Here is a 12,827-nt window from a genome sequence, read left to right on the forward strand (position 1 = left end):
TGTTCCCGAATTTTTGCGTTCCTTACGCGGTTGGGTGATTTATGGGACCCCCTTGACAGTTCGCTTTGAATAAAACTCCTCCAGCAAGGCCCAACATTGACTTTTACCATTTGCCTCACCTAGCCCTTTTTCCCTTGGGAGTCGCGCTCTTGAGGGTCATCTTTATTTTATCCCCCCCCCCCCTCCGGGCCAGTGCTCGTTGTGAGTGTTGGTCCAACCTGAGCGATGTCCGGCGCCCCCTGGGCAACCAGGGTTTATGCCAACCCGACGTCTGGCTCATCCGGTGTGCCCTGAGAACGAGATATGTGCAGCTCCTATCGGGATTTGTCGGCACAGCGGGAGGCTTTGCTGGTCTTGTTTTACCATTGTCGAAATGTCTTGTAAACCGGGATTCCGAGTCTGATCGGGTCTTCCTGGGAGAAGGTTTATTCCTTCGTTGATCGCGAGAGCTTGTCATGGGCTAAGTTGGGACACCCCTGCAGGATATAATCTTTCGAAAGCCGTGCCTGCAGTTATTGGCAGATGGGAATTTGTTAATGTCCGGTTGTAGATAACTTGACACCAGATCCGAATTAAAACGCATCAACCGCGTGTGTAGCCGTGATGGTCTCTTTTCGGCGGAGTCCGGGAAGTGAACACGGTTTCTGAGTTATCTTTGACGTAAGTAGGTGTTCAGGATCACCTCTTGATCATTGCTAGTTGACGACCGTTCCTCTTGTTCTCTTCTCGCTCTTATTTGCGTATGTTAGCCACCATATCATGCTTAGTCGCTGCTGCAGCCTCACCACTTTACCCCTTCCTTTCCCTTTAAGCTTTGCTAGTCTTGATACCCATGGTAATGGGATTGCTGAGTCCTCATGGCTCACAGATTACTACAACAACAGTTGCAGGTACAGGTTTATCCGATGATCATGACGCGAGAGCGATGCTTGCTTGCGTTGAGTTCTTCTTCTGCTTCTTCGATCAAGGGATAGGTTCCAGGTCGGCAGCCTGGGCTAGCTGGATGTCGTTGGAGTTTCTGTTTGTGTTTCATCCGTAGTGAGATGGTGCTCTGATGTATTGTGATGTTGTATTCGTGGGGCATTGTATGTCGCTTGTATGTATCCCCATCTATTATGTAATGTTGATGTAATGATATCCACCTTGCAAAAGCGTTCCAATATGCGGGTCTATCCTTGATGGGACCTTCGAGTTCCTTTTGGATAGGGTCGCATATTGGGCGTGACATGGGGTTAAGGTGAATGATGACATAGGTCATCATTTCCAGATGCACAAGGGCTTACGACAGGGAGCCCCGATGTCTTCTGTTCTATTCAACATAGTTGCAAATATGTTGGCAACTCTTATCGGTCGGGCTAAAGAAAACGGCCAAGTAGAAGGACTAGTTCCGAATCTTGTGGATGCAGGAGTGTCCATACTACAATACGTGGATGACACAATTATTATGGAACATGATCTTGCAGAAGCTAGGAATATGAAGCTAGTGCTTTGCTTATTTGAACAACTGTTGAGACTGAAAATTAACTTTAACAAGAGCGAATTGTTCTGTTTTGGGAGGGCCAAAGAGGAACAAGATGCATACAGATAGTTGTTCGGATGTGAAATGGGCTCCCTACCGTTCAGTTACCTAGGGATACCAATTCATCATCGCAAACTATCTAATAAGGAGTGAAAATGCATTGAAGATCGATTTGAAAAAAGGCTAAGCTGCTGGAAGGGCAAGCTTATGTCTTATGGGGGCCAGCTTGTGTTGATAAACTCAGTTCTGACTAGTTTGCTAATGCTCCTTTTGTCTTTCTTTGAAGTACCTATAGGGTACAAAAAAGACTAGACTTTTATCGATCTCGCTTTTTCTGGCAATGTGATGAAGTTAAGACGAAATACAGATTGACGAGATGGGATATAATTTGCAAACCCAAAGAACAGGGTGGGCTAGGGGTCGAGAACTTAGAAGTAGATGCCTACTTAGCAAATTCCTATTTCGGTTGTCTGTTGAGACTGAGGGTACGAGGGTACAAATTTGGCGTAACAAGTACCTACAATCTAAGACATTGGCCCAGGTTACCGCGGGGTTATTGAGAATGAAAGAAACCTTTTTTCAAAGAGTGAAATTTATCATTGGTAACGGTAACACAACTAGATTCTAGGAAGATGCATGGTTAGGGGAGACGCCTTTAGCCCTGCAATACCCCATGTTATATAATATTGTACAACGTAAGGAAGCTTATGTTGCTATAGTATTACAAACTGTCCCTCTTAATATCTAATTTAGGAAGTCTCTGGTGGGGGAATGTTGGAACTCGTGGTTGCACTTGGTGCGCGGGTTGATGGACGTAAACTTTTGGACCAACCAGATGCCACTCACTAGAAATTATCTAGCAACAGTAGTTTTTCACGGTGAAACCTATGTACTTGGATTTAATTGACTCTGGGCCAATCTCGAGATCACTTCATATCTGGAAGATTAAAGTTCAGTTGAGGATTAAAATTTTCATGTGGTTTGCCCACAAGGAAGTGATCTTAACCAAGGATAACTTGCTAAAGCGAAGATGGGTGGGTAGCTCTCGATGCTGTTTTTGCGACCATGATGAAAATATACAACACCTCTTTCTCGATTGTCCGCTAACCAAACTGCTTTAGCGTACGATTCATATAGCCTTCAACGTTAATCCTCCCACTAGCATCAACACGTTATTTGGGACGTGGCTAAATTGCGTGGAATCCAATATTGCGAGACATATTCGAATAGGAATATGTGCACTATTTTGGGCTATATGGAACTGCAGAAATGATATGATCTTTAACGGGAAATTTTTTTACCAACTTTTTGCAGGTTATCTACAAAGCCACCGCTTGGATCTGTACGTGGTCATTACTCACTCCCGCGGACTCGAGGGAGCTTTTGGTTACTGGGTGCAACCGGTGGGAGATGGTACCACGGGCTATCTTCAGCTGATTTGGATGGCGAGCTAATAATAGGCTAGGTGTTTAATCATCATAGCCTATTTTTTCGACGAATGTGGCATCTTTTACTTTGCATTTTTTTACTTCGTTCAGGCTCCTTTTGTGAGCCAATACTGGACCTCAGACTTTGTCTTCGTACTTTCTTAAATAAAATGGCTGCATGCATCGTTCTCACGCACAGGTCGGGGGCTTTCCTCCTTTTCAAAAAAAACCACTATTTGTTTCATATGTGGCATATAAAATGCTATGACTACCTATATGCCCACGGAATAAGGGGATCAAGCGGGTAGCCTATAGCTCCACAGATAGAAAAATTCCATTGTACTTTTAATAAATAAAGATAGGTAGGAAGGACGTAGGGCTTTTTCCCATCCAAGGGCCTGAACATGTGTAAAACCACTATATCACCATCATTGGACGAGCTATCCCTCTCTCTACAATCTTCCATGACAACATTATTCATCGACATTTGGTGCCCACCCTAGGTCCCCAACGGATATCTTCCCTCTCTTCCAACACTCTTTCCAATTGAAATCACGTCCATGAACCTCGAGCCAATGGCCTCACCCATCCACAACCTCGACAAAGAGGGATTTTCCGTCAACGATATAAAAGCAGAAGAAGAGATCGACTTCGGTACTTCAGACGAAGAACCTCCGGCGACCAACGGGGACGGAGGGCTCATGATCTTAGCTATCCGCGATACAACAACTCCCCCACGCAACATCACCTACCCACGTCTTATGAAGCTACCACCGACCGCCTCGACTCTTAAGACTCCCATGCCGCCCGATGCCCGTCTTCAGCCCAGGTCGTGCCGCCCAACCACCGGTGCTGCTCGTCGCCCCCAGCAGCGCCATGGCTGCCACCTCACACCAAGCGCCGCCATGCCACGGCTGGCCATCGTCTTCACCGCTGGCGACGTTGCCACCAGGTTGGGGTCCCTTGACTATCTCAGAGGAAGTCAAAGATTTGGGCCGAGTCAAATAGTTCCTGGGCATAGAAGTGACCAGGTCTGCCAATGGAATTGCACTATCTTAGAGGAAGTATACTTTAGATCTACTAAGTGATGCAGGAATGCTAGGATGTCGAGTGGCCTCGACCCCAATTGAGCAAAACCACAAAGTGACAGCTTGAGAAGAAGTGGATAAGGAGAGATATCAAAGATTAGTTGGGAGGTTGTTCTACTTATGTCATACATGCCCTGACATTGCCTTTGTAGTAAGTCGTAAGAAGATACATGCATGAACCTACGAGTGATCATCTTGAAGCGGTGTATAGAATTCCAAGGTACTTGAAGGGGGCACCAGGAATGAGACTCTTATTTGAGAGTAACAAGCATCTCGTGGTCGATGGGTACCATGGGAAAGTTGCCTAGATGATTGTAGATCAACCTCATGATTTTGTGCCTTTGTTGGTGGGAACTTGGTATCATGGAGAAGTAAGAAACAAGTTGTGTGCACCTCAACTGTCGAGGCCGAATATAGAGCTATGGCTCAAGGGCTAAGTGAAAGGTTGTGGACAAGAAATTTATTAGAAGAATTGAAGATATTGAAGACTAGTTGTTTGAATGTGTGGTGTGATAACAAATCAGCAATCATACATATCAAAAAAATTAGTGCAGCATGACAAAACTAAGCATGTGGAAATAGATAGATTCTTCATCAAATAGAAGTTAGATGCTGGGATCATCAAGATAAAGCATGTGAGTTCAGAGCAACAGATTGCAGACTACTTGACAAGGATTAGGAACTAAAGTATGTAGTCTGGCGTGCGACAAGGTGAGAATGATAGATATCTATCACCCCTCTTGAGGGGGGGTGTTGAATGGAGCCCCATATTTTGCAGGCCAGGCCCATTCCAATGAGTGGCCGCCCTAGACCAGGAGGTGCACGATGTTGTGCAAGACACATCCGCAAGAGCCATTGACTCGGCAGGCCCCTCCTCTGCTCAACACAAAACAACCCCAATGTTAAGCAAAACACCTCCCTCACGGCAGCGACCAATTGATGGACCACGCGTAACGTGCGTCACATGCAATGTCGGCCTGGTGTGAATTAAATGCGCCAAAGGGGGAGGGGGGCTGATATATTTCGTACAAGAGAGTTGCATGTGTATTTTGGTGGGCTTTTTTCTGCGTATTTTTTCTTTTAGAATTTTTTACGTCCTATTTTTTCCTTCGGTTCAGTCGATTTCTACCGTGGAAAAGAACAACGCCCGGGTTGGAGACGGGGACGCCACGGCATCGCCGGCGAAGGTGAGGAAGCAAATTGACAGGTGCGGGTGGGGGCCTCTTAGTTTTGACCGCCGTTCAGATTAGACAATTGGTCGAGCTCAAGACGGGGACGTTGCGGCTGGCCACAACATCACCTACGAGGGGCAACAGCTTGCCAGGACCTCGCAGGAGACGGGGACGCTGCAGCGGCGGAGGCAGGGAAGCAGCATGACAAGTGCAGGTGGGGACTTCTAGTTTGGAGGAGGTGGAAGCGGGGGAAGATCTGTTTTTCTAAAAGATCTATATATGTAATTCCGAAACCACACGGGCTGGTCGCGTGCACCCCAGTTAGCAGTGCCCTTAAGTAAAAAACAGTTGTGAAAAATGGCAAGTTCCTCGACATACCTCTAGGAATGTGATCTTGAGCTGATTAGATGGCTTGATTACCACGCTTACAAGTTCTAACCTACATTAAAAACAGGAAGAAGGTTCTCTGCATTAGGCATATTCGAATGTAATCCTCTATTTGTAAATAGTTGCAACCCACTGCCTATTTTTCTTAACTGTGCAAGCAACATGCATGCGTGCCACATCATCATTATGTCATCTCATGCATGTTGTGTGAAGAATTAGTTAGAGATGGCGCTACGCATTGATTGCATAAGAGCAAGTACAATAGTGGGCTTATAGCCATGTCATTTTTGCCTATGTGGAGGAGGGAGATGTGAAAAAGTAAGGGGAGTTGGCTCTCATGCAAGAGCCTAGCTATATTCGCATTTCCAGGTAAATGCACTAATGTGAAGAAAGAGATAGAGAGAAGATGAAAAAAAAAAGTACTACCTCATAGCCCACATTATTGTATGAGTACCTATAGATGGGTGGCTATAGATGACATGGCAGTTCCTTAGAGCATCTCCAGCCGCGCCCCCAACAAGGCCCCCTAGGCGACTTTTCGGCCGCCGGCGCCAAAAAATCGGCCCAGTCGCGCCCCCCAAGGGCCCAGTTTTCGCCGGCTCGGGCTGAAATTGGCGCCGGCGGACCCAACCCGAACCCGGCGCGCCGGGGGGCGCTCGGGGGCGCCGGGCGAATCGTTTTTGGCGCGAATGAGCCGCGGGCCAGCCGCGTCAACGACTCGTCTCTCTTCTCGCTCGTTTCCCGCGGCGAATCAATGCCAAAGCTGCCGCACGCTGCCGCGCCGGTCAGCCTCCATTGATGCCTCACGGGCGGCGCAATGAAGACCGGACGACGCGCGTCCCCTCGCCCGCCACGCGTACACGCGGCGGCCACGCGTACGCGGCGCCTCGGCCTATATAAGCCGACCCCCAGCGCGCGGGGGACACGCATAGAGCCTCCAATGCCGACGCGCCATTTCTCCCCCTTCCTCCCTCTCCTCTCGCCGTCTCCAGTTCAAAGCATGGCCGAGCGCTTCCCAGGCGACGGCGCGGCGGCGAACGGCTTCCCAGACGATGACGACGGCGACTACACGCGGTTCTACAGCCTCCTCGGCATGTAGAACTGCAAGGGCGGCGGGCGGCGAGGAGCGGCGAGGAAGACGGCGAGGAGCAGCCTAGTAGTTTTTTTCTTTTTTGTAAAATATGTTTAAATATGAACGAACTCGCCAAAGTTTGGTTGAATTTGCGCCGTGTTTGTGCCGTAATTAAAATTTTCAAAAAAACGTGGGCGCCGTGACTGGGGGCATCACGCCCCCAGCGCGCGGTTTAGCGCCGGTGCGCCCCCAGGGGGCGATTTTTAGCGCCTCCTGGGGGGTCAACGGCTGGAGATGCTCTTATAGCCATCAGTTGGCTATATTATTAACCATGCTATCATGCCATCTCATGCATGTGGTGTGCACAACTGACTGAAAGTGAAAAGAGTAAGTGGAGAAGGCATGTGCATAGAACTATTGTGAAGAGGTCTAGGGTAATCACAGGCCGCGTATCCAAAATCTTAAATCAATTATTTAAAAGAAACTCTAGATTGGTTTCAGAACTTTTTTGGATGAGCCTAGCAAATGAAAGAAAGTGAACACCATATATCAACACTTGAGAGAAAAAAACTCATTAAATCAGTTTAACTTACCCGCAAAAAAAATGTTTAACTCACGGACAAAAATCTCGAACGATTAAAGTACTAACTTAACATAATTTGTGTTTGCGGTGCGGTAACAATATTTCGTAGCTAGGAATCTAAGCTTTCACGCAGGAAAGCCCAGAGAATAATATAGTTCCTTTACTTTCCTAATTTTCTAACCAAAATTTATAAGTTTAAACATTAAAATATAAACATTTCACACAGCTCTAAATGCAACAGGTCTGTAGCTGGTAAGTCGAAAGGGGCCTTACTTACCTACCTATCTGGAGATGCGAACCGAGCTGCGTACGCCCTCACCTTGGCCTTGTCGCCATAATAGGTCATGGCGGCGCTGAAATCCTGAAATGCAGCCGAAAACAAATCTTGAGCTCACCCCAAGATTGCTATGAAAATCTGAAGCAGGGTAGGGAGAAAAGTAGACGAGACCGGTCACCTCGGGCTCCAAGATGTCATCGAAGGACGGCGGCACGCGGATGGAGAAGCCGCTGCCGTAGTACTGCGACCACGACCTCGTGTTTGCGATGCCGACCAGCAACGAGGTAGCCCCGCCGTTTGGAGGGTGAGGCGTCGGTGAGGGTGACGCCGAAGGGAGCGCCTCATCTGCCGCAGTAGCGGCGGCGGGGCTCATTGCGGCTGCGGCAGCGGAGGCGGTGTAGACAGCGAAGTCGCGGCGTGTGGCGTCGCACCGGTAGAGCGGGCGCGCGGGGCTGGGTTTGTGGCATAGCCGTGGTGGCTTTGGATAAGGAGGCGAGGGGGCGAGGGGAAGCAGGGCGGGGGTCATGGCACACCACGCCCAGCGGACACTCACGGGAGTCGGAGGTCGGTCTATCCGTGTGAAGAAAGAACGCACTCTTTGCCACCATCCAAATTGTTGGGAAACTCACGGACCGATTAGAGCGGTTGCGGCCCGACTTGGCTCCGAACGTTCCCCCCACTAGCCTGTGGGAACTGCTCTGCTCTATCAACATATGTTTCGCTTCATCAAATTTATTTTGGAGCATTTTCATACAGAAGTTGCAGCTCTATCAAAGAGAATGTTTGGCTTTCATATAGCTTCAGCTTTAAGAATGGGAAATTTGGTGAAAAAAATCTATTTGGTTGGATTGGTGGGGAGAAACGTAGGGGGGTGGGCTTTATTAATTTAAAGCCGGACGTCCCTGACGTCTATGTTCTAAAAAAAAAAACGTAGGGATACCCACTTACTGGTGGCAGTGGTGTGTAATTTCTGCCCAACTCCCACTTCTAGAATTTTTTAGAGCACCCCCCGAAGAGTTTCACAAAAAACAGGGAGTTGTACCTCATATTCTAGTTTTTTTTTGGAGCGGCATATCGTGGAGCTACCCCGTTTGGCTTCTGTTTTGTGGAGCCGAGCTGAATTTTAAGGAGCGGAGCAGTCCCAAACATGGCAACGTATCCCTGGGAGTTAGGAGCTGGAGTAACTAGTTGACGAGTGCCTCTTGGGGAGCCTCGCAACGATCACTTGTAGGAGGGTTGAGCGCGCTCCTTGGCGCGTTTTCTGCCGTTGTCATGTGTTGTGCCCTGGGCGCTCCCTTCGGCCTTCGGATTTTACTTTTTTTCGTGCTTTTGGGCTTTTAGATGTTTTTTTTTTACTTTTTAGATTTTCATCGGTCTTTCTTAGCTTTTCGTTAAAAAGAAATTAAAAAAAGATTTGTGCAGAAAAAACACGTTTTTCTTTTTGTTTGCTTTCTTAAACGGCACGGTTTTGCTTCCAGCAGAGGCGTGGTTTTGTTTCCATGAGAGGCACGGCTGTACCTCTCGAAAAGGGGGAAAATGTGTTTCACTTTTTTTTCGTCCATGAGAGGCATGGTTTTGCTTTCTGCGAGAGGCACGGTCGTGCCTTTCAGAAACGAAAAAATGACGATTTTTTTGTTTTTCGTGAGATGCAGGGTTTTGCTTCCGCAAGAGGCACGGTATTGCTTCCATGAGAGGCATGGCCCCTTGAAAACGGCAAAAAATGTGTTTTTTTTCCTTTCCTGAGAGACACGTTTTTGCTTCCGCGAGAGGCACGGTCGTGCCTTTTGGAAACGAAAAAATGCGTTTTTTCTTTTTTTTTCCGCGGGAGGTACCGATACAGAGGCACGGCCATGCCTCTCGGAAACGTCTTCCAAAAAGAGGGGAAATGCTCCCGGTTTGGTTTTTTTGTCTGTTTTTTTGTGAAAAAAAGTTTATAGAAACCTATCAACATGGGAGATAAAACGTTTTAAATAAGTGGATCTACAGAGTAGCGTTCTGCTCTGCTCCCACCCCTCCCTGCGCTGTCAGCCACTTCGGTCGTGGCGGCCACCTCCCCCGTCGCTGGCCGCTCGGCCAGCGCCACCACCATTCCGACCCCATGGGATGCGCCCACTCGGTGCGCTCCAGTGGCTCTGCCCGCTCCAGCTCGCGTGACAGCAAAGGATGGGGTCAGCCCGCTTCCATACCAAATATGCGCCCGCCGAGCGGTCCGTCGGTGGATCTGGTCCCTCCGCTGCCCCTCCGTCAACGGCTATCCCCGGACCTCCGCCGCGTATCCTGCTTCGGGGGCAGTGCTCCAAGGCTGCGGACGACCTCTCCATGCCGGATAATAGTAGGGATCGCTAGATTGGGCAGCCTCGTCTAAAGTCCATCGTGGTCTTGCCGTCGCCCCGCGTCGACCACACCCCTCCGAGCCTTGCTGATGGATGGACTCAGATCCTGTCCCGCAACGTGTGCCGCGACGCCGCACGGGCCCATGCCTCCCCTGCACGCCCACGACACCCCCGAGGCCAGCGGCCCTCCTTCAATGCGTCCGCCGGCCACGAGGCCTTCTTAAGGCGCTTCAGGGGGCTCTGTTTCCGGTGCCTCAGCTCCAAACATCGTCGCGTAGACTGCAGAGATCCCATCCACTTCATTGAGTGCAAGCTGTCGGGCCACATCGCTAAGGATTGCCCTCAAGTCCGGCGAGGTCGTAGCGGTGTGCCGGTACTTGCTGTTGGCCGAGGTCCGGTCCGCGAACGCCTCCACTTCCCACGCCGCCTCCGCCTGCGCCGGCCATGGACCGCTGCTACCACACAGACCCCTCGCGGCGTCCGAGGGACAGCCACCAGGTGGTGATCGAGTCGCCGGAGATGGAGCATCAGATGTTCCTCCAGCGCCGCCACGCCGTCCTCCTGGTCTCCATGGTGGAGCGGCATGCGGCGAGCCCCATGTCAGTTGGTCGCGCCTTCGAATCCATGCTTCGCACTCCAGCCCACCTGCTGCGGGTCACCAGCCACGAGCCCGAGGACTTCCTCGTCCACTTCGAGCTACCGGCGCATCGGGACAACGTTGTCTGCCTAGACTCCATCAACATCGACGACGTCGTCTTCACCATCAAGCTGTGGCATGAGGATGACCACATCGACCATGAGGATTTCCTTCTCCACGTCTGCGTCGTCATTGGGAAGATGCCCATGAACATGTGGTCCGTCAAGGGGGCGGCGAAGGTGCTCGGCGACAAGTGCATCATCGACCGGCTCGACAGTTGCGCGCACGAGTGCGGCCACATGCGGACCTTCGTGTGTTGGGTGTGGGTGTATGACGTTGCCTTCATCCCCACCAAGCACACCATCAAGCGGGCGGCGCACGGTGCCGGCCGCGTCGAGACCATGCCCGGCTACTCGCCGCCGAGCCGTGAGGTCCTCCCTCCTCGTGTCCGGTGCAACGTCATGCTCATCCACGTGGACCACGTCGAGGACTAATCACCGATGTCGCCGCGCTCTTCACACTCGGGCCTAAGCGACATTCCCTCCTCGGGGTCTGAGGACGATCGCCCGTTCTCGCGGGTCTACCCGGGGACGTGGTCGATGCACGTCGAGGATGGCTAGGGGCAGGGCAGGCGTCATCCCTCCCCCCTCCCCGTGGTCGGCTCCACTGGTTGTGGTGGGCTTCAGATCGGTGCACGTCGGGACCACGACGATAACGACAGGCTGCAGCGGCCGCTGGTCCTTGAAGGACACGCTTCTGGGCCACGACCACGATGGGCGCGAGCAGCCGTTGCGGAAGGACAACGGTGGCCCAGCGCGTCAGCGGAGCAGGACGCCCGTCAGTAGGCGCCACGGCAGAGCAAACCGCCACGCCGGTAGCAGCTTCAAAGCCACTCCGCCCTTGCCGCTATTGTCAAACCAAGCCAAGCACATGGCACCGGGGGCGGCCGCGGCCCCCGTTGCGGTGGTGGAGGCCAGTGACCCCGTCACCGACTTCTTTGACTTGGCGGACCACATGCCTCTCCCGCCCGTCCATGCTGACAGCAGCCAGCACGAGATCGACCAGACCATCGCCAATACGCTTGCTACCCCGCTCGAGTTCACCACTGGCCCCTCGGTTGCTACCTGTCGTGCTATGCCATCGACGGCCTCCACTGAAGTTCAGCTCGGCGCGATGACGCAGCAGGTCTAGCAGCTTTAGCTCCTCACCAGCGACATAAATGAAAGGCAGAACAACCTCTTCACCGACACCCCCGCTCCACTCGTGTGCCATCCCCCGGCTCGACGCGCATCTGCACAGCCCAAGGCCTGGGCCAGTTCGGGGCCAACCAGGCAGAGCGCGTGGCAGGCAAGCCACAGCTCCAATGTGCCTGTTATGCAGCGCGCGTCCCTGCTGCTGGTCAAGAAGCTTGGCATGATTGGGCCAAAGGAGGCCATGACTACGAAGGTGGCAAAGGCCCTCATCAAGCGCTTCGATGAGCTGCTGTCTAAGGAGGACATCTCTATCATCGCCAAGCTCACCCGCCTCAACCCGGAGGCGTTGCGCATCGCCGGCGGCATGTCTGGCCCAGATGCTGCTCCTGAAGCCGTAGTTTAGTTATGTTAGTCGACTATAGTACTTTCTTCAGTGTTAGTTTTAGTCTCCAGTAGCGATTGGCCTTAAGCCGAGTTGAGTTAGGTTCCATGTTAGTTCCCAATTTAGTTAGCTTCAGGATTAGAGGATCGCTTTTGTGCCAGAGGATCTTGGGGCCTATTGGTGGCCTCTGACTTGCCCCTAATAAGATGGCTATCTATCTGTATCACCCCTTCATCAATAGAATTGTGATGCTGCTGGAGAAATTGCTTGTGCCCAATGAATAACACCCAATTCTCCCTTATGTCCTGGAATGTTAGGGGTCTGAACTCACCAGCGAGGAGAGCTGCGGTCTGTGAACTAGCTACATCACATAAAAATTCAATCCTCTGCCTGCAAGAGACGAAGCTGGAATCCTGGTCGCCTAGCATTGTGCATGAACTGGGAGGAAACGGGTGGTGGATGGTTGTGCGGTCCTGCTAGCCGTGGGCACTAGAGGAGGCGTGGCGATCCTCTAGGAGAAGGGAATCGTGCAGCTAGACACCCATGTCGTGGGTTGTTTCTCGATCACTCCTAAGGTCACTATCTTGCAGAGCTCTTACTCATTCTGGCTGACGACAGTGTACAGCCCAGTCAACGATGGGCGCAAAGACGCCTTCCTGGCGGAGCTGATCCATGATACCCCGCCCCAGGGTGAGCCATGGGTAATTGTTGGCGAGTTCAACATCATCTATGAATCCAGGGAAAAGAGCAATCTCAA

The 12,827-nt window shown here is 51.2% G+C and overlaps 1 protein-coding gene across 1 annotated transcript in view; it reads right to left on the bottom strand.

Moving 5' to 3' along the window:
- LOC119308032 overlaps nt 1-8,129 on the bottom strand; it is a 33,022-nt gene extending 24,893 nt beyond the window's left edge. The window contains exons 1-3 of the mRNA XM_037584144.1: nt 7,704-8,129; nt 7,530-7,609; nt 5,585-5,645 (exon numbers count right to left, since the gene is read on the bottom strand). Coding sequence (XP_037440041.1) covers nt 5,585-5,645; nt 7,530-7,609; nt 7,704-8,051 — 489 coding nt within the window. The 5' untranslated portion in view covers nt 8,052-8,129. The remainder of the gene's footprint in view (nt 1-5,584; nt 5,646-7,529; nt 7,610-7,703) is intronic.
- Nucleotides 8,130-12,827: the final 4,698 nt, after the last annotated feature.

This window comes from Triticum dicoccoides, chromosome 5B (assembly GCF_002162155.2).
Source record: "Triticum dicoccoides isolate Atlit2015 ecotype Zavitan chromosome 5B, WEW_v2.0, whole genome shotgun sequence".
NCBI classification, from domain to species: domain Eukaryota; kingdom Viridiplantae; phylum Streptophyta; class Magnoliopsida; order Poales; family Poaceae; genus Triticum; species Triticum dicoccoides.